The sequence below is a fragment of the Alligator sinensis genome, unplaced genomic scaffold (genome assembly GCF_000455745.1).
Source record: "Alligator sinensis unplaced genomic scaffold, ASM45574v1 scaffold1064_1, whole genome shotgun sequence".
NCBI classification, from domain to species: Eukaryota; Metazoa; Chordata; order Crocodylia; family Alligatoridae; genus Alligator; species Alligator sinensis.
The window spans coordinates 37,291-59,778 of NW_005843145.1; the positions used below are offsets into that span (position 1 = coordinate 37,291).

General features: G+C 41.0%; 1 protein-coding gene across 1 annotated transcript in view; it reads right to left on the minus strand.

Moving 5' to 3' along the window:
- The window catches only part of MYO1B (myosin IB), a gene marked incomplete at its 3' end in the record, with an annotated part of 162,988 nt that overhangs the window by 34,141 nt on the left and 106,359 nt on the right, over positions 1-22,488 (minus strand). Inside the window, exons 9-13 of the mRNA XM_014526743.2 lie at positions 20,452-20,599; positions 19,547-19,665; positions 16,120-16,206; positions 15,751-15,816; positions 1,172-1,177 (exon numbers count right to left, since the gene is read on the minus strand). Coding sequence (XP_014382229.2) covers positions 1,172-1,177; positions 15,751-15,816; positions 16,120-16,206; positions 19,547-19,665; positions 20,452-20,599 — 426 coding nt within the window. The remainder of the gene's footprint in view (positions 1-1,171; positions 1,178-15,750; positions 15,817-16,119; positions 16,207-19,546; positions 19,666-20,451; positions 20,600-22,488) is intronic.

The window sequence follows — 22,488 nt, forward strand, 5'->3', positions numbered from 1 at the left end:
TGAGAGCAGTCAGGGGCATTCAGGGGGCTGAGGGAGTGGGTAGAGGATGGGGCCTGGTGGGGGTCCCCCCATGGTCCCTTCCCCCCTCCTCCAGTCTGTGTTTACCCACACAGAACCTGGGTTCACCTCCCTGCGGCAGTGAGCAGCGACTACCCAAATCTCCAAATCTTTTCCAAATTGATTCAGAGGCTTTGAATCAATTCAGAGCTTTGAATTGGTCTCCCGATTCTATTCAGATTCGGCCACCAAATCAGGCTGAATCTCCTCCGAATCGAATCAGCAACTGAAACTTTGCACAGCCCTAGTTATCACTAGAACACACTCCCAAAAGAATACATTTACAAATCCATAAAACTATAGCTGGGGCAAGTGCCAAAATACAATGAATGAAATCCTGCCCTGGAGTGGGAGAGGGGTGGGGAAGGGTCAGTGGTTGTTTACCATAAGCTTTAGGGAGCCAGGATTTCACCTCAAAACTTTAATTGATGGGTTTATGGTAATCATAAATGAATTCACAATGAAGTCCAGATACTTTTTTAAGCAACATTTTTGGTGGGTGTTTATAGGCATATTTACAGCTTAGGCTCTATTTTCTTCTCAGTAAGTGTTCATATGGCTTACTAACACCCTATAAGAAGTCTACATACACATATATGAGACCAATGTTACTTACAGATCTGTAAAATTAGTTTTAGGTATGTCTTTTTTTTTTTTTTTTTTTAATAAAGACCATTTAATTTATTTTACTGGCTAGTATTACATTTAAAGATTTTGGGAGGACTGATTGCATTTGCATAATTAAACACACACAAAAACTTTGATATTATTAAGCAAATTTGCCAGACAATTCCTATAAAGCAAATTATGTTAACAAAAATTTCATAGAAATAAAATAATATATTTTCTAAACAAATTTAAACAGATGGTTGCTAAAGTATTAAAATTAGGATTAAGAACACACTCAAGCAGATTAGAAAGAGCTGAAGTCACACAAATTATTCATTTCAATTTTGGTATAAGCTAAAGCAAAATCAAAACTGATCTCCAAACTTTTTTCCAGCCACATCAAATCTTGTCCCTCCCAGCAAGATTGCAAAACTGCAGAATTCTAAAAGAGTATATTAAGATGTAGCATGCATCAAAACCAGCACTGCAAACAAGTCATACTTACTCCATCCTGTTGCAAAAAGAAAAAATTGCATAGACTAGTCAGTTGTTATACAATTTCTACAGCACTACAGAATACAATACATCTGTCAATGCCTATTTAATGTAAAAAATACAGCTTAATTTCTTTAGGCTATATCTATTATAGATTCATATTTGTATCTCTCACTGAAGATGCAAAGTGCTATAGTAATTTTAAATATTTCTGTTTATATGCATGCGTTTATATTTTTTTCATCTGGTTCTCCCAAAAACACATAATGGAGATAAGTTGCTGTGTCACATGGGACAGGTTTTCTGTACTCGTTGGTTCTCTTTACTCAATAAGGCACCACTGGGCTTTCACATTACCCTATAACTGACATATTTACTTGAATACAAGAGACGGTTCCCTCCCCCCATTAGCATGTGGAAAAGAGTCTCTTGTCTTACATTCAAATACAAGAAAACCTCATTAAATATATTGTCAACTGTTAAACCGCTGCAAAAAGCAGCATGTGCTCAGTAATGAAAACCAACTATGAAGTTGATCAAATGCAACCAACACTTTTTTTTTTTTGTAACAGCCCTTTAAAAAACTGGCAGGCATTTCCTCTGCAGGAAACTGGCACCAGGCCTGGAGGTACTGCAATACCAGGCCAGCACTGGGAGAGCCAGATACAGCCCTGACACCCTCCCCTTGATGCCAAAATTGCTATTACCAGAAGAATAAGATAGTACAGCCTATCTGAATAAAATATGTGATTAAAATATGTGACCGTGCCCATTGAGCACAATACCCCTCAACACTGACTCTTTTTCAAGTCATGGTGAGCCACTACATTGAATATGTTTTGACCTCCTCTCACTCCCACAATCAAGTTGCACCTTTCTTTCCCATTTCCAATGATTCCTGTTTGTTCATCAACTTTAAATATCTGACAAACATCACCCCAAACAGCTCACCATGTTGCCCCCTCTCTCAGTCAGCTGCATATGATTAGTGTGGCCCCACCCTTCATGAGAATCACTGGCCGCTGAATCCAAATTGAATACTTCCCTATTCGCACAGGCCTACGGTATATGGCTGAAATATAATTATAATAAAGGATAAAAAAGGAAGCATATTTGTGATTTATGCAAAAAGCATTAACATAAAATGACTGAACTAAGACGACATACAGCAAGACATTATTTAATGTAAATATATCTTGGGTAAAAGATATTGCTTTTCACAGGTTTTAAAACACTATCCAAACAAATTAATTAGAATGTTAGAGTAGATAAACACCAACTTGCAAAATAGCTTTCATAAAGCTACTTAAGAAATTTTTATGAAGCTACTTTATTATTAATTTACTGTATAACTCCATCTTTCAAGCTATGTAACTAAGTTATAAAATACCCAGAATAAATTATATTTTTCCATTTAACTCTGATCAGACATGAAATGAGATGGCCCCTGATATTCTAATTATGTTTACTTGAAATTAACAAAGAATAGTTTAATACTTAAGGGAAGCCATAAGCAATAAATGCAGGAACCATAGTATTTCAGATTTTTTGGATTTTTTTTTCCGGAGGGGGAAGCAAAAAAGGAAAGACTTTTTCTAGCTACTGATTAACACCCAGACAATAATGATAGCAGTTTAAAATACTTCTGCTGTTCATACATGAATGATATCTGTTGCTTACTTCTTCTACCTAAGGAGAGAAATTGTTTTAAAAAGCAATAGTTAGCACTCAGATATGAAAAAAAAAAAGAAAAGAAAAAAAGAAAAAGCCTGTTTAGAGTCAACATTTTTCATGGAAGCTGATGAATTTCAAATACTGAAGGGACAATACGAAGAAAATTAAAATATCAGAAGCTCTACGTTTTCCAAGCTTTGGAGTAAAGCTTCTTTCCATGATGTAAATCTGCCATTTTAGTGTTGGAAACAGCTGTTTAATCATTGCATTTTTATAACCACATTATGCAAGTTCTCCCTATGAAACTATTATAAAACATGGAATAAGAACTTCACAGAGCTAGAATATTCATAAGAATATTCTCAATCTGTTAAATTAAATAAGAGGTGCTAGCAAATAAGAAGGTGCTTAAGATAGCTGAAAATTCATATCAATTTTGTTGGTTGTCCATTTGTCTACATCTCATTCTCTCAGTCCTTACTAAGGTATGGCAATAAACAGCAATCTGAAAACAGACCAAAACTGTCACACTACACTGATATAAACATGGCCAAAATCAATGTAAGAACAAAACTGTATCAATATTAGTCTCTTGATCATACATATGTCTGGTTTTAAGCTTCTAATTACTGGACAGTCATTTGGCGAAATCTATACACAGTAAATATCGACATTGCTGAATTCTGACTTTCAATGCAGGAATCTGCTTCCTCTGGGTAAGTAAGGCCACTATTTTTCTTAGTTTGTTATCTCTTCATGATCTTCCTTTTGGTATTAGCAAATGTCAGTGGGTATAAACACACGTTAAGTCCTGAATCAAAAGTCATTCCAGGAAATGAGAAGGGTTTCATTCTAAGAAAGAGTTCTGTCCTTCAACAGCTAAATGTGTGTGTCAAGTTACATACAGCATGGCATTATCAGAAATGATATGGATTGATTTTCTTGACCAAATAGGATATTGCTTTAGTTAAGTACTAATGGTAACGATTCAAAATTATTTTCTATTTAAAAATAAAAGTCATACAAAGACCTCAGGTAGTACTGGCTCAAAATGGATGTAGTAAAGATGATTGTCAGATTAGTAAGAGCAGGAAAAGCTTTGAGGAGTTAATACAATATTTGTAAAAAAGTCTTAGCGATATTAATAAAAACAGAAATACAAATAAGTGCATATATAATTGCTATAAGCAAAAAAAATGGGATTAAACTATAATCAACAGCAGGCCAATGAAAACAAAGGAAAAGTGTTTACTACTCCAATGCAAGGCATATTCTTGAGTGAAAGAATTCCTAAAGTATTGAAAAGGAATAGAATATATTCTTTTATGAAATTACCCTATACCCTCACATTTTTTCACTACGCCGATGTTTATTTTTAAGAGAGTCTTCAGTGGAGATTTCCAAAAGGTACAAAGGGCAAGTAACTGTCTAAGTTCTATTGAAAAAAGAAATCTGAGAGCTGAGTGCCTTCCTATTTACCCCTTTGAAGGTGATGCCCCCCAGTATTCAACCATGTGTTAAATTGTGAGTTTTCCTTATGTCTACGATAAAATATGACCAAAGTTATTTTGTTGTTAAAGGAAATATCCACTTAAAAATATGGAATCATCCTAGCCTGTATCCAAACCATGAGACTAGACTCCTTTAAAATTGGCATTTAAATAAATATTAAAAAGGTTGTAGGTAACCGACTGTTCTGATCAAATATACCCATTCCCAAAATATAACATTCTTTTTTATCCTGACTAAAACTCTTATTCCTTAAGTCAAAGCATCATAAAACAAATATCCACAAAACAGGACATGCCAGCATTTTCAGAAGCCATCTTAGGTTACCACCAAGAACTGGAAAAGAAAGTCACCGGGGACAGAAGAGCGGAAGGAAGGCCCAGATGTAAGGATAAACAAAGGAACAGTCCTGAAAACGTAATTAGCATCCAGATGTAATATCATGCTATAGTAGAATACCATGTGATAGAGATTTTTACAGCTAGCCAAATGAGATTTGGATTTGGGAGGTAAAACCATGGACTACAAGCACTAGCACTGTGAAGATGCTGCTGCTGTCTTCCAGAAGAGACCAAATAATAAGATAGATACCAATTTATCTCAGCCACAGAAAATAGTAATTCACATAAAACTTTGGTCATTGTAATCAAAATTGGCTATGCCTGCAAAGGTACTATGGGTATTCTTTGTTTAATATTTATTCTTTCCCTGGGAAGCGCTTCAATACTCTGGGGATATATTAGTACACTGAAGTAAGTGTTGAGTTTCAAAAACACAAGAACTGTCATTTGGGGGGAAATGAGGTGTGTGGGGAAGCGGGGAAAAGAATACATTGGAGCAGACTTGATTAATTGAGTCTGCTGGAGTGTCCTAATTAGCATGCTTCAGCAGCTTCCACATCACTTGTTTTCAGCATCCCCTCACTTCAAAATGGCAACAGGGACACTTTAATTAAAGCTTGTTGAACAAGCTTTAGTTAAAGCGTCCCACCACCATTTTGAAGTGCAGGATGCTGAATACATGAAACGCTGAGGCTGCTCCCAAGAGCTGCTCTAATTAAAGCACCCCCCATCCCCAAGCACATGTAAAGACACCCTTAATCTTTTGTTTAATCTTCTTTCTAAAAATAATGTATTGTAAGCAAAACTCTAATAAGGAAAGACGCATTATTAATCTTTTGTATTCCTGAGGGTATTTTCTCAGCACAGATTGTATTCATCACTTGAAGACAGGTTGATAATTATAAAAAGTCATAGAATTATGTAAACTAAGTGCAACTATTTCTTTCGATTCCTAGAATAAAAGGCTACATGTACCAAAACAACTTTTTGGTCTGTCCATGAATGGGACTATTATCAAGGTGCACAATGATGTGGGAAATCGGCTTTTTTTTTTTAAGAATGATGCATGTCTGCAATATGTATGCAATATACTATGCAATGACACTAGTTATGCAATGACACTAGTGCATAAAGAGTTCTATGAGGGTCCATAGGCTGCCTAGGTAAAGCTCAGTGGCAAGAGAACAGAAAGTCAGGGAATGCTGTAAGCAGGATGATCTCCCCCAGCCTGAGCTGAGCTTTGTTGGGCTTAGAGAAATTTAGAAAACACTGGCAAGGAAAAATTAAAGTGTAAAACAGAGCATGTAGGTCTTTTACTGCCTTTTACCTTTTGTACTTTGCATCTTAGACCTTTGGTGAAAAAATGTTTGCTTCAAAAATACCGTTTCTGAGTCACTTTCAACACTGCACCAGTCACGAGTCCCCAGAGTGAAAGGGCTTACAAATGCTAAACTGTACTGAGCCTACTACATTAACATGGCGCGATATGCCCCGGAGTTTATTGCTTCAAATTAATTGCATGTGTAGATGCGCCCAAAGTGAGGTGCAGAAAGCCAGGTGTAATGATTGTACTTGTCAGACACAAGCATGTCAAGTGGTCCTGATAAGCATGAAATGATATCACCTAACTAAAGCACCGTGTACAGATGGGATTTTATGTGCTCCCATTTATAGTGGAGACCAAACAGTCCTTCCAGGAGAGTTAGTCCAGGATTGTTCTTCGCTGGTTCATTTTCTACTAAGATCTTATGGATGTAAATTCATCCTGCTGAAATAAAAAGGATCATGCTTCTCAAGTAATCCCACATTGCCATAATAATTTTCATCTGAAATAGTAAAATAATCTTGCAAATGTTTCTTTCTAAAGTGCTGAATTGTAGCTATTTTTATGTCTAAAATATACCTGTATGAACTTTTGTTTTTGAATTTCTACCATGTTTGGTCACAAACTTGAGTATGAATTATATGTCAGATTTCAATTCAACAGGTTTTGTAGGTGGATTTCTCTTTATTGAATGAGCTTAAGACAGAAAATTTAACAGAACTATTTAGAACCTGGAAAATTACACTAGCTACAATGGAGAAACTAAGACAGAAACAAAACTTAATGTTACCATTTTATTCTGGTTGAACACTACACTAGCAAGTCATTCCCCCCTTCCCCCTCCCGTTCAAGTTAATTCTCAGTCCCCCAGGATCCCAGGATGCTTCACAGACCTGGGCTGTACTGTCTGCTCCAGAGGAACAGGGTTGGCCCCACCCCCCTGCTCCTTAGCCAGAGCACTATCACTGCTCTGGGCAGCTGAGAAAGGGGGGGCGGGGGGCGCGGCTCCAGACCCCAGCCGGGGTTTGCCTAGCAGGGGCAGACTGCCAGGCAGACTCTGGCTGGGGTTCATGCACATGGGAAAGGGGGTTTAAACCCCACACTTCCACTCTACCTCATCCTGCTGGTCTGGCCTGAGGTCTGCCCATGTCCCCCTGTCCCCTTCACTTGAGTGGGGAGCAGGTGAAAAGCCTGGAAGGGCCTGCTCTGGGGTCCTGTGTAGGCAGGGAAGGGGGTGTAAACCTCTCTCCTCACTCCGCCTCAGCTTGCTGGCCTGGCCCAAGCTCTGCCCATGCCCTCCCACTCTCCTCTTGAACAGAGAAAAGCCCATCAGGGGCTGTTTTGCACACCCCAGCACAACCCACGTGGAGTCCATGAAGGCTAGGATGGGTGTTTAAAACCCCTCTCTTCCATCGTACTCAGTGGGCCAGCCAGGGCCTGGTCATGCCTCCCCCCACCCCAGTTCGAGCAGGATAGGGCTTCTCTCCTGTCTTCCCTTCCTTCGTCAGTGGCCGGAAGGTTGGAAGGTGTGCTCTAGCACTGCACACCTTCTGGCCTGAGCCAGCACAGGCATGGGGCTGTATTTCCAGAATCAAAAGTGAATATCTGTTCACTTGCTTCTCAGTTCAATCTACATAGGCTAGACTGACCTGCAAAGACTGAATTGTTTCAGCCTTGGGCTTTTTGATAGTCTGTACCTCACCCTGGGGAAAAAATATCAGTTTTCCCACACAGTTATCAGGTTAGTGCATCAAGCCTTCAATTTCTTATAATAATCCTTAATCTGGAATTCATTAATTGAATGTGTCATGAAATTTAGCCTCTGTTCTGCAAAATATTTTTGCTTACTGTTTCCTTCTGGAATTGAAAATGAAAGGAGCTTAAATAAATATGTCTGTAAAGCAGAAAAGGGCAGGAAAAAAGGGCCAGGAAAAAGGCATCCTGGATGCTCAACCACAAGGCTTCTCCACACTGTTTCCCAGGTACCCATGCTGATTTGCTGAAGACAGTCAAAAGCATGCAGTAAGAACAAGCCAAGCACAGCCTCACAGGTGAATTTAAAGCTCTGAAGCATGGGCAACTGGTGCCAACTGAGTCTGTGGGGGCATCAGCGGTCAATCGACAACCCCAGAATAGCCAGCAGCAAAACCAGAAGTGCTGCTGATGCTTCTCTCAGTGCCCTGACCAATCTCAGGGGGGGTACCAATTTCATGGAGGGAGGGGGGGGGCACCAGCCAGTGCTTCTCTTGGTGCCCCCACTCCCTGGCCAGCAAGGGCCAAGGTGCCCCACCCCATGCCCTCCCTACATGTCACCTATGCTTTGAAGAATGTCAGTAGACTCAGGTGGGCAGGGCATGTGTAGGGTGTGCTCAGTCCTATCTCTCCAGAGATTCATAAGACAGACCATGCCCCAGAGCAGTGATTCTCAACCTTTTTTACACTAAAGGCACCCCCTGATAGACCTAAGGCATGCCTTAGAAAGTACCAGCTCTTAATTTTCATTCATTTTTTTGAGAACTAGAGAAAAATAATACAGCAATTCCTCTGCTGCAAAGAACTCAGACCATAACACATCAGAATGTTATTAACACAATGGATTCCTATTTGAAATCTCTGCGTTTATCTTGCAAGTCACATCTGCACATCTAACAGTGCTAACACTGGTCATGTACAGACATTCATTTTCTCCTGGGAGAGTTTCTGCTTCCCCCAGGAGAAAGCATGAGTGTACAAATGTTCAGGATTTTTCTCTCAGAGCAAAAAAGCCTGCTGCAAGAAAAAAATAACCTTGGAATGAGGGTTAAATCACTACCAGGAGAATTTCTCTTGGGAGAGTAAATGTCTGTACACATTCTCTTCTGAGAAGCCATAGCACAGTCCTTCAGCATCCCACAGTGCTTTGCTCCCTACCCTTCCCCTCCCCCCGCACCCAAGGAGACAGAGTGTTGCTCACTGGCCTCTGCTGCTCCAACCAAACAGAAAATAGAAGACAGCCCTTCCCAATCCCACACTATGCTGCAGGGATATGCAGGCTGCCCCTGAGTAATCTGGACCGGTCAATCAAGGCTGCCATGTCCACTGCCACTATTTGTTTCCAGGCAGACAGAGTCAGCATAGCATGCTGAAATGTGTGCATAGGGGGGCCCTCTTGCGTTGCAGCTTCAACATTGCAAGCTCTCTACTCTTTCCTCAGCATTTAAATGTCTGTTCAGGTGTCTCCAAGTAATATTTTCTACCAGCAAAACAAACCTAGGACAACTCTTCCAAATCATTTGAGTGTATATATGCACCCACTGTGTAGAATCCCAAGGCACACTTAAAAGAATCTCAGAACACCCTAGGGCACATGGCATTCTGGTTGACAAACACTGCATTTCACTCAGAAAGGTTTTTAGTCATTTTTCGCTTGACAACACTGAGTAGGTTAAAATAAGCAGGTATTGTTTGTGATAACAAGAACTGCTAGACCCTGGGGCATTGCTTTGATTTTGGCAGATCTGGTTTTTTACAAAAATGCAACTAAATAAGAGCCAAACTCATGAGGTGTCCTAATTCTAACATCATGTTAATACCAAAATTACTTCTGTCTAATTCTCTGTCAAACTTGAAAAAAAAAAACAACTCTAGCAGCTGGAGAAACTAAGAGAGATCCTTGATATTTTAATAAAAATTGCTGCATTTTCAAAAATTTAACCTGGTAATGCTAAATAAGGAAAACAAAGAATCGCTGCTCTTTTAGTAAGGTAAAGGCTAGGATTTTCAGATATAGAAATCTCTCCCCGACAGTTTTTTAATCACTTTAGAGGGAAAATAGCTTCAGGAAGAAAACAACAACAAAATGAACAAACGAAATTTGCTCTAATCCGGCCACAATGAAAGTATTAAACAGAAAAATATGTGGCTCCAAGGCAAATTCTAGCCATGAAACAAAATTACTCTATAAAGCACTGCAACAGTTCTGAAATCTGAATCTAAACACAAGCAGCTTGTTAAAACCAAGTAAAGCTAATCCTGTTATAGGCCCTCATGGACAGTTCAAACATTAAAAGGTGAAATCCTGCCCCACTGATGTCAATGGGCTGGTATTTCACCCTCCATCTGTTAATAATTAAAATCTATTTGTTTGCCAGTGGTTAAGGCAAAAGATGAAAAGCACCAGCCACTCTGTATTTTCTGCCTCTTTCCCCACTTATAAATCTAACTATATGAAAAAATGTGACAAAGTGAATAGATTTGCTAATATCCACTTTTTGTTTACATTAATTTACTGAAGATAAAGCATATGCAAGAAATAACCTCTCTCTTGGGTTGGGTTTATACTTTTAAATGCAGTTTAAATAGGTAAGCGAGTAAGGGAGTGTATATTACTAATGATCCACAGATCATTTAACTTCATTAAAAATACCAGTTTAAAATATCCATTTTACTTAATAGTTTATCAAGTTTGAAATTTACAGTGAATTATTCCATGTTGAAAAGAACCCTCAACTCGCTGTATCAATACAATCTATCGTGTACATTAGTGTAGCTCTAACCTTCAGAATGTAAAAACTGGATCCTAAAAGAACTTAATAATCATGTCTTGGAAATGCTAAGCATAATCTGTTATAATTAATTAGCTCTGTAAATTCTCTACAATTAGTGATATATGTCAACTAATACTGTGCATGTTTAATGATTCTTTAGTAAAAAACGTCCATCCACCAAAAAAAAAAAATCATTACCTAAACTCACCCTCAAGTACAGTACTGTGAATATATAGGTATAAAATGTAAAATTTTATTTAATTATAGCAGATTAGTTTAATACTTGATATAACCATTTTACCAGTGATATAAAGTATATATGTACAAATTGGTTATTTATTTAAGCAACTTTTTCTCCTATAAACATTTTTTTAACAACTGTTAATTGGACTTAGGCAATTATCATTCATTTAAAAAGCTTTTGTCTAATGTATTATTTAGTTGACCTTATTATATACACAAAAAATGAGTTTTTTCATAAAAAATTGTTCTATCATATCTACACAATATTCATTAAATGGTCATTGTAGTAAATAGCTTTAACATTACTGAACATTAAACATAGCTTTATTCAAATTAGAGCTGGAGAACACATTTTATTTTGTGGGAATATCTGCAAATTTGAGCATTTTCCTATTCTGCAACTGAAAAAAAGCAAAAGTCAAAATTTTCTAGAAGTGAAACAACAAAGTCATTTACTGAACTACATTTTTCTACCAATTTTCTTTTGAAACGCAACAGAAGCTCATTCTCTAATCAGAAAAGCAATTCAGTGGAAAGTCTCCAATTGGCTCTACTTGTATTATCACACATCTACGTTTCCTTATGTTTGACACATTTCTGAGTTAAACTTGCTATTATTAACAGTCTATTAACAATTTTGCCTAGTAGCCCACATAATGGATCAAGACCCCATTCTATTACACATTGCACAAATGCATATAAAGGGAGTCTCTACTCAAAAAGTTTACAATTTTAGTATAAAGTGTTGATATTGAGTGCTGATACAAACTAGCTAAGTCTGTGGCATGGATTTCTATCAATTCCAATGGCATTGAACTGGGCCTGTAATTTACAGTTGTCTAACTGAACCATGAAGCTGAGGTGGCAAGCCCATGGCATGTCTGCACACCAGCGTGTAGTCACCCACCTCTGAGTTTCATAATATAAGGTGCACGGTACACCCTTCTTGATTTTTTTCAAAAGAAACAAAGGGTGCTCAGCATTCTTTGCTCTTCACTCCAATAAAACACATTTACTAAAGTTTCCAGATTTCCATTTTATGCATTCTAGGTGTCACAGTACATGTATGCAAAGAAGATGAATTTGTTTCTCATTTTGTTCTGCAAAGGTGTGTCTTTATACCTACTTACTTATGATATTTTCTTTTAAATGTTGGAAGTATAGAAAAAGAAATTAAATGCAGGGAACCAGCTTAAATTTAACAATCCATAGCCATCCTACAACTCAGTGATTCAGTTGTATTTTGTGTTAATAGTAGCTTACAGCTTCCACCTCACCCTATACACTTTCACCTAATCAACTACTTATAAACAGCTAATTAAAACAAAAAATTCTGCCAAAAGAACGTTAACATTCTACTGCTTTAAGAAATTAAACATTCTGCTGTTTAACTTCTTAAAGTAGTGCAACAAACACCACCTCCAAACAGACCTAGTTGGGAATATTACTATATCCAGATTGGTCACAGAGTGCATTGTAATAAATTACCACACATTTAGGAAAATACATATTTCCTTGTTGAATAAAAACCTGAAATAAGTGTAATTTACATTTCTTTCAAAAGCTAATAATTACTTTAATTTGATAAACTCCTGAAATCAAACCCATCTTCTTGTAATAAATAATATTAACTAGAAGTACACTGATATATCAGTGCCATATCGGATCGGCACTGATAAAAGGAAAATTAACATTATCAGCTATTGGCTTTTTAGCCGGTGTTGCTGATAATGTCACCGATAAATACAATACACCTTCTGGCCGGGGTCCCCGGACACAGTGTGCATGCATGAAGACACACACACGCACATGGTCAGGGATACAGCTGGGCAGTGTGGAGACCAGCGCCCTGCAGGTAAGTCTGTAGAGTGAAAGGGGCGTGGGGGGGCAGGATCAAGGCCCCCATGGTAAGAAAGAGAGTGGGGCAGGAGTTGGGGGCACTGCCCAGCCAGGGCGATGAATGAGACACCGGAGCCCAGGCAGGGAGCTTGATGGGCGGCTCGTCCAGGGGGAAGGAAAGAGGGAGAGAAAGGGGGGGCGACTCCCCAGTGCTGTACATACCACCAGGGGTAGGCATGGGGGGCATGTACCCTCCCCCCCACCCAATCCATGTGCAGGGAGAGGGCTGCTCGCTGCGGGCTCAGGGCTCTGTTCTGTTGCCTTTGCCCAAGGAGCTGCACGTTGGCTGCATGTCCCCTGCCCACCCAGCAGCAGTGGGGGCAATGAGTTGTGCTTCCCACAGCCAGGTGGGCAGGGGATCAGTGGCCAGTGCACAGCTCCTAGAGCAAAGGCAGCAGGGTGGAAAGCCCCAGGCCCACAGCAAGCAGCTTGCCTCTGCCCTTGCCCCACTCAGCTCTGCTCCAGTTATAAGTGTCCTCGCACTTAAAAATCCTCACACCTTATTTGATGAGCTTTAGTTCAAGTATCCCCATCACCATTTTTAAGCACTAGGACACTGATCCCCTGGACAAGCCGCCCACGGCTCCATCCCACTCCCTGCCCCAGCCCCGGGGTCCCATTCACCACCCTAGCTGGGCAGCATCCCCAGCCTCTGCCCCATCCCACTCCCACCCCCACTGTGGGGCCTCGATCTGCCCCCTCACCCCCATTCCCCTCCAAAGAATTACTTGCAGAGAACTGCTCTTCACGCTGCCCAGCTGCATTCCTGTAAATTGGTTATTGGATCGATATTGACTGATATGCCTAGTGAATAATCAACTGTTGGTATTTGTGGCAGGGCACTGTTGGTGCCTGCCACTTTAAGGTCCGAGCCAAGCAGCCAGCAGGTGCTTAATTGCGACAGCCATTTTAGATCCATGGCTGCCTATATAAACTGGACAGTTTGCTGCTTGCAGGCAGGCAGTAACATTGACTGACTGCAAGGCTGCTTGGAACATCCTGGAGGTAAGGGAGGAGCTGTAGGAGATGGTTTGGAGGCTCCTGGTCCTGGGCATGACCTAAAACTGCACTCTGCCGGGAGTGGGTGGCCTGGTGGGGCTCTCAGTGGCATGGAAGCCCCCAGGAAATGCCAGGCCCGTTACCACCCTGGTGAAAGGTGAGTAGGGGCACCTTAACCCCAGCCCTCACCTTCGAGTGGGCTACTTGTACCACCAGAGTAGGGTAGGCCAGGTAAGGTTCGGTAAGTGCCTGAGCCTGCTGGGGGAGTGACCCTGCAGGGCCAGGCATGCTTCCAGAAGCACCTAAGCTGGAAATGGGGGGCCCTGATCCTTAAGTGAAGGCAGGAGGCGAAAACCCCACTGAGGAACTCAACTGGTCAATGCTGGGGCCAGGACCAAAGGGTCAAAAAGGCCAGAGACCCACCGTGAGGGACACCCACAAAGAGCTAAGAAGCTCTGGGTCCCAACTGGGCTTGAGATGGGGCCACAGCTTATGGAAGCCAAAGGTCCCCAGGGTTGGGGGCCACAGCTAATGGGTGAAGGCGATGGTAGAGCTAACTGCCCAAGATGCCATCTGCAAGGCTTGGGCCACAGTGTAGGGGTGGAACGGAGCCACGGATAGCCCCCCCCAATATCGGGGTATAACAATGAGCAGCCTCCTGCCTTAAGTAACAACATTATTAATTAACAACAAGGTTTGGTGGGCGAGACAGGTGGGTGGCAAGCCCAGAGGCAGGTAGGGAAAACGAACCCTGTGGCTAGTCAGGGACTCTACTTTGCCACAGTATTGGCCAAGAAAATCTTTATCAGTGTAATATTAACCCTTGTTTGGATAAAGGCAAATTCTTCCCATTTTCTATCTAACCTACCCCTGCTTAACTGGATTACCAAAGAGATTTTGTGAGACCAGGCAAAGACTAAATGTTCCCTCCTTATATTTTTCCCACTGGTTTCATTGGAGACACTGGAGTTCTGTTTAACTTAGATATACAAACTGCTTGAAATAAAGCCATTAAATAAAAAATTTAGGCATATTCCCTATACTAGTGGTGCTCACAGTTTTAGCTCTGTAGGCCAGATGAGTGGCATGGGGCCAGTTCACAGGCTGGATCATGCCCCACACCACCAGTGAACACCAGGATTGGACCCCACATCACCTGTGCCCAGCTGGAGCAAGATCCCGGCTGGGCAGGGGCAGCACAAGCCCCCAGGGCCCAATCCTGGTGCACAGTACCAGGCAGTAAGTGTGGCTTTATGCCAGCCCCGCACCAGCTAGGATTGGGTCCTGGGGCCCCACATCAGCCAGGATCAGGCTGCTTCAAAACCTGCACCACCCACCAGCACTGGGATTAGATCCTATGATACCCTTCATGCCCAATCTAGCTCACAGGGCCATGGCCTGCAGAGCTTTTCAGGGGAGCCATGGGAAGCCATATGGGCTGGATTACATGGCACTGGAGGCCAAATCCGGCCAGCCATTGAGAACCCCTGCTTTATACTAAACATCATGGTACTATGACACTTGAATTTCTCACAGTTTGGTTGTGTTTTGTTTCTTTTCCAGTCTGAAGTGTTCCAAACTGAAAAAGTTATCCTAAGTAGCAGTGCCATGATATCAGCAGCCTAAAACTGGGTGAACATTATTATTCTAAGCATGCCAATGTGGAAAGGTTTACAATTTCTTTTTAGTTTTATTAAGAAAGACATCTTCATTTGTACAGGAAATACAATTTAAAGTCAAGTAACCACAGTATTCCTCAAGGTAGTAGTATACAAGCACTAGACACAAATGCTGTATGACAAGTCTGACATTACCACCATTTGTGTTCAGACAAGAGTAAACATTTACTTTCCAATAATACCCTTAATATTAACATGACACATTCAGTTTGGTTTTGATGAATCTGTGTTGTATCTGCTAGACGTGACCACCCAATCTCAGTTTACATTTAATAACGTCTTGTACTTAATGCAACACACTTAACAATTTTAAATTCTGGCTGCACATTTGAAAAACAACTTCATTTACCTTTAATAATAGTTGTATAATTTCTTGTTAGCTATAAAGAGCTTACCTCAAAAATTTCAAAGCCATAGATGTCCAACACTCCCATGACCTTTTTTCTTACTTTTGTCTGAGCCTTTAAAGAGAAAGTTGAGTTACAGCTTGGTAGTACTTGGGGTCAAGAGAAATGCACCTTATGGGCATGCTGCCATATTGCCTAGGCTAAATAGCTAGGTTTGGATATTCAAAAATATTTATTATGTATGTTTTTATAAGCTTAAAACCAAGCAAAACATATTGGTGAGATCCAGATAAAGATAAAAGTTATTCACCTGCAGCATTAGTAGGCCCGTAACACTGTACTAGTGCATGAGAATATGAAAGTGAAACTGACAAGTATAGCTTTATTGATTTCTTTACAAGCACAGAAGAGTATTACCTTAATGCTCTCATTGATTCTGGTTACAAGCCAGGAAAACAGTCTACTGTACAAATTCTTAGCCAGAGCATCACGGGCATAATAAGCCTATTCAAGGGGAAAGAGAAAAAAAAAAAGGTGTTAGAAATACTGGGCTAATCCTTGAACCACTTATGTTTTTTTCAGTCTCTTAAAGGTGCTATAAGAAGGATTGAAGCGACTTTCAAGGAATTTACCCAGTAGACAAGAGTTCTCTGTCTGGGGCAGGGCTACTGGAACACTTCATGCAAGTTTCCTTCTCAGTCGCCGCCAGGGCTGGAGGGGCTGTGGCCAGAGAGCACTATACCCTTCCTATTCTTAACTTATCAATGCTCCGTGATAAGTCTTGCATCCAGGGCATAACTTAAAATAGTCTAGTATCTGCTTTCACTTACACCAGCAGCTTGACAGACCCAGAAAAACCAAAAATGTAGGAAGAACAATTATGGTTTAAAGCTACCTTTCCCTGAACACCCACATCCCAATTTCAGTGGAGAGCAAGAGAGAAAATAAAAATCTGGTCTTTTGTTTAATGGTATTGTGTTAAGGAATATTTATATACCTAAAAGGCATCCAAGGATTCCAGGAGGACTTCAGACGTAGTAAAAACTTAAATCTGTGAACCTGATACATGATCAGGGCTTTCCTACTGAAAAACAGATTCTTGAGAAGCCCTCTCCCTAAAGAGATGAGACTATGAATCCAATTATTTTTGGACAAAAGGTATGTATAATCTTGACTTTTCTGTACTTTGAAATCAGTCAGAAATAGGAAAGCAGGTGGAAGGGTGAAGGGACAAAAGAAAAAAAAAAAGGAAAGGAGAGGAATGACAAGCACCCCTTAAAATAGTTTTCAACTTTTTTTTAAAACCTCCAAATATGAATTTTGATCTTGAATGTCCCCCTCCACCACTCTTCTCCCCTCCTTACACATTTCCTACTTCTATGTAGATTCCTTCTCTGAACTAGAAAGGATACTATCAAGCAGACTTCATGATAATGACTAAAATAAATGAGGAAAACAGAAAGCAATACAATCTGAACTTGACTTGTTTACAGCAAATAAGAGAGAAGAAAGCAAGGACTGATTCAAAGCAGAGAAATACCTTTAATATGGAGGAGACAAGAACTCATGTGTGACAGGGGGCCATCCCTGGGGCCTGTCACAATGTCGGCCCACCCACCTGTCTAGGGCAGTCTGGCCACCTAACTCACCTGCCACACCTTTGATGTAACTGAATTGGTGTTTCTAGGTAGGAGGCTGCCCATTTTAATGTCATGATGCCAAGGGCATTACATACAGCTCCCTTTTACTGTGTCCCATGCCTTGCAGATGGCATCACTATATGGCTCCGGCCCCATACTGGGCCTCACTATGTTCCTGGCTGACATTTGGACCCTGACCTGGATCTGTGCTACTCATGTGGCTTAACCTCTATCATCATTCGGGGTTGCAAACTCCCTAGACCCTCTCCCTCTCGGCAGTGGGTCTCCTCTGGGACCTCTGGCCTTGCCTCTAGGCCAGTTGGGACTCCAGGCAACTGGCTCTGGCCGCCACTCATGGTGGGCGCTTTTGCCCTTTGACCATCCTGGCCCTGGCCCCAGTATGGGCCACTCAAGGTTATTTTGGGTATGCTACTGAGCCACTTGCACTCTCTCTCTCTCATGGGTCCACCTTCTCGGGCCCCTCCAAACACTGTGCCCAATCTCAGAGCTTGTGGGCCACATAGTCATCCTGGACCCCTCCTGGTCCTGCTGTTCCTCCCTACTGGGCCTCTACTCCACTCCCTCACTGGGGCTTCTGGGTCTTATGCCACGTGGGCCTCATGCCTCTGATGTCATGCCTGGACCCTTAGCCTGTCCCCTCTCTAGGGTTACCCACTAGGTCATGAGGGCTGAGGCTTTATGGCACACCATATTCATCTTTTACTAGGGAGACATTGGTGTGGCAGTTCCTGGGGACCCCCCTGCCATAGGCGGCCCTACCACACCATCCAACCCTAGCAGGGTGTCATTTTAGGTCATTCCCCAGGACCAGGAATCTCCTCCATCCCTATAGTTCCTACCCTTGACCTCCAGGTGCTCTGGGAGCAGCAGTACTCCAGCCGGAAGATGTTCACCTTCTAGCTCCCCAGTTGCAACTGCCAGCCCTGCTCTCAGCTGCAATGGCCAGGCCCTCCAGGTTGCCATGCAACTCCCTGATTGGCTCTGAAGTCACCTGCAGGCTGCTTTGCTGCCTACTCAAGCCTACCAAAGGTGCCCTGCCACACCATGCTAGAAAATATGGTCTAATCTAAATTAACAAGTTGTCCAGTATTGTCCCTATGCACATCAGCAACAAAAGATGGGCAAGATGAAAAATATACTAACAAAGCATAGAATATAGGAGCCAAGATGCTACAAACTACTAATCAGACTTCATTTGGAATACTGTGCTGCAAGAGTCATTGTACCACAAGAAGGATATTATTGCCTTAAGGCAGATGATATACTGGGCAATGAAGACCAGTTTTGAAGAATCTCCCTTAAAGACAATTAGGGAATTTACTTTATTCTTACTAGAAAACAATAGGCTTCAAGATGACTTTACTATAACTTGCAAAATTATCAATGGAATTAGTGTTATGTATGTATTTATTTTTAAATAACACCTCCAAGTCCAGACTACAGTCATACCCTGGTCTTATATTGAGATAATACAATATTGGACATTAGTGGGAAACTCAACCAGAACTATTCCATAGCAAGAGTAATAAGTCATTGTGAAAGTAATTGAAACCAAGTAATTTTAAGAAACACCTTAATTTGTTGCAGAGGAAGTGCTGAAGGTTATGGTGAAAAAGCAGGAAGTTTGGAATAAATAAACAAAGAATAAGGAGAGGCATGTTCAACCAGATGGCCTTTTCCTGTTCCTAAAATATCTTATGGTCTTCATGTGCTAACTTCCAAGTTGGCTTGCCTTTGATATCAGTAGCTGCAGCAAGAAGAGAGGAAAGGGAGGGATGCTGAGAAATTACAAAAAGGAGGAGGAGTGTGGCACGCTGAGTTTATTCATGCTACCAGCAAAAATTTCCAAGCAGTCCAGTGAGTATAAATCATGCTAAATTAAATTGGCTGTTCAAAATGAAAAGATGGTCTGCCACATCAGGATATATTACACTTACTGCATTTCCACACAAGATGTAAGATAAGCTTCCTATGTTCTTTACTTTTGGACATGACTCACATGTAAAAACAAAATCATCAGCAAGCACAGTCAAGCACTCAAAACATGCAAAGACAATGAAGAGTGCTAGTTTTGCTAGTGTTAGTTTGAAGTACTTTGTGAACAGCAGTTCTACTTTTGTTACAAAGCAGAAAACATACTGCAAATACTGTTTCCCTCTAAAACAAAAGGAATCTCTTTTTACCTGAGCCACATTTAGGGTTGTAGAGACCTTTTCTTGTTTGGCTTCAACTGTACGGAAGCTAAACGCTCTTTCCAACACTGACTGATCAATACCTGTCAACTCACAAATTTCTTTGAGCTCTACAAAACAAAAACCCAGAGTATGAATAGAAATAACACTTTCATATCACTGCTTATATTGACTGAACTTCTTCACACACTTATATATACTTAGTTATTACATTTAACTTTAACATTTTACATTTAAAACTGAAGAGCATTTCCAGAATAGTATTTGGTAAATTTGGAGCAGTTCCCCTCCCACTAGAGATGATTAAAAACATCCACAAAAATTCCACAGACATGTTTTGTTTAATCTATGTCAGTATTTTTCAGTAAGAGGCTCCTCCACTCCCCCGATCACCTCCCATCACCATTTTCACTGGCTTCCTATCCCCTTGAGCAGGATTTTTAAAAACCCCACCAACTTAAAAAAAATATCACACATCAAGGGAGTAAATGGATCTTAAGATAGAATGGCAATATGAAAAAACAAAATTGAACACCCCCCATGCCCTCCACACACACATGCACACAGGCTACAAAACAACCAAAGAATAACATTAATTTATAGTAAACCAGTATCTTCCATTTAACATTTCAGAAAAAGATGTAGTAATATGTAAAACAAAGAAAAATAATTTTATGAAAAAATCCATTCTTCTAAACGCCAAACTTTGATTGAAACATCTTGTAAGATTCCACCAAGCTTTACCTATAATGTGCAAAACAATTAAAGGAAATAATTTACCTCAGCTACTAGAATAAGAAATATACATGTTAACACTGTCTGTACATGGTGCAGAACCCATGAACAAATTATTTAAACAACAGTAATATTTTGCCTTATCATCACTGTCACCTTACCATTTTTATCTTTAATTTTACTTTCATCTAAACCATTTACTCGAGATTCAGGTTTGAATTCAATGTTTCCCAATTTCAGAACTGCTGCTACCACTTCAAAGACAGATTGTGTTTCATGATCCATAAAGCCAACAATCTGCATGGCATTCTAAAAAAAGAAAAAAAAAAGGGGGGGGTGGGGGAAATCTTGAGATAGAAGGAAGCCAAATAGATCAATATTTGCAAAATGTACCATTTAGGCACATTAGCACAGCGTACAAATATTTAGCATACACATATGATACAAGACCAATATGAAAAGTTGCTTACTTGGATAATTACACTCCAGCTATTCAACAGAGCTTTGTGAGGTAACTCAGTTTGCATGTTCCTTAATAGCTCTATGAATTCATCTCTATCTCTGTGTACTTAATCTGCTTCTACTTTCCCCCAGACCACTAACGGGTAGTTCATAAATTTCAGAAAGATATGGTTCAGCTTCCAAACACCAGTTAGTGTAATTTCAAACTCAAGCCAAGCTTTGAAAAATAAACTAAACAGATCACAAGTGACCTGAGAAGACAGCAGTCAAAACTGATAGATTAATATAAATTCTAAAATTAAATGCAACTATAAACAGAATACAAGAGGAGGATTACAGGAAGGAACATTTACTTTTCCTCCTTAAGTATACACATGCAAAACCAAACAAACATTATCAAAGTTTTGGTTAATATAGGATTGGAAGGGACCTTCGAAATCATAACACTGAGTCCCCTGATATTGCAGGGACACACATCATAATCCCTTTATTAAGGAAATAAACTTACAGTTTAAAACTAGTTAAGGTTCTCCCGTCGCCACTACTCCTGTTGAAAAGCTATCCCAGAACTTTGTTAGTAGTTGGAAACTTTCTAAATTCCGAACTAGATGTACTTGTAGCCATTCCACACCCAACTGTTCCTATGCCAACATTGTCCTTCAAGTTTAAATAGTTCTTTTCCCTCCCTCACGTACAAAAAGACCGATCATACGCCTTTTCAGATTTCATTTTGTTCAACTAAATAGGCCAAGCTCTTTCAGTTTCCTTTCCTTATATCTAAAACTTACTGTATAGCTCTATGTGCCAACAAAATACCATATTTACTCATATCCAAGATGAGGTATTTTCCCCCAACTCAGCATGGGGAGGAAGGGAGGGAGGGAAGCCGCATCTTAGATTCAGGTACTTGCCCAGGACAAGCATTGGCTAAGCTCCCACTTTAGCCCCAGGCTCTTGGCTGACACTGGAACTGAGCTACCACTGCCCCAGGCTGGGATGGCTCACTGGGGGGAATGGGAGGAGACAGGGAAGAAGGGGGTTCATGGCCAGGGGCAACACAGAGGAGGCCATGGGGTGTGGAAGGGAAACTGCAACCTGTCACTACACCCACTGCCTCCCCCTCAGCTGCCCCCTTCCCCCTTACCTTCTGCTCCAGCTCAATTTTCTCCAGTGCCAACCCACCCCAGCTGGGAGCTGCAGCTGCTTCTCCCTGTCTAGGCTGAGCTGAGACCAGGCCAGGACCATGCTGCTGCTGACTGCCTCAGAGGAACAGAGCTGCAGCAGAAGGTAAGCGGGGAGGGAAAGGCTATGAGGGAAACGGGTATGGTGGGGGCGGACTGCAGGGGGAACAGAGAGACGAGGGGTAGGGGGGAAACAAGAGGGGAAACAAGGGGTGGGGAGGGCAGACACAGGCATGCCTTGGCAAGCAGCAGGGTGGCATATAGAAGGAAGAACTGGCACAGTGGGGGCAAGGGGCTGGGGATCTGGCCCTTATTTCCCCACCACAGCAGTGAGTGGGACAAATTTAAGGCAACCTTCCATAAATTAAATTCCATACATGGAAAATTAAAACAAATTTATAATGTTCCATGTATTGAATCTAATTATTGTGGGGGTCATCTTAAATTCAAGCTTGTCTTGGATTTGAGTAAATTTAATAATGTATACAATACAGATTAGGACCCTAATTCTGGAAATGGGCCCCCATTACAGAGCCAGTGGCAAAATTAAGGCCT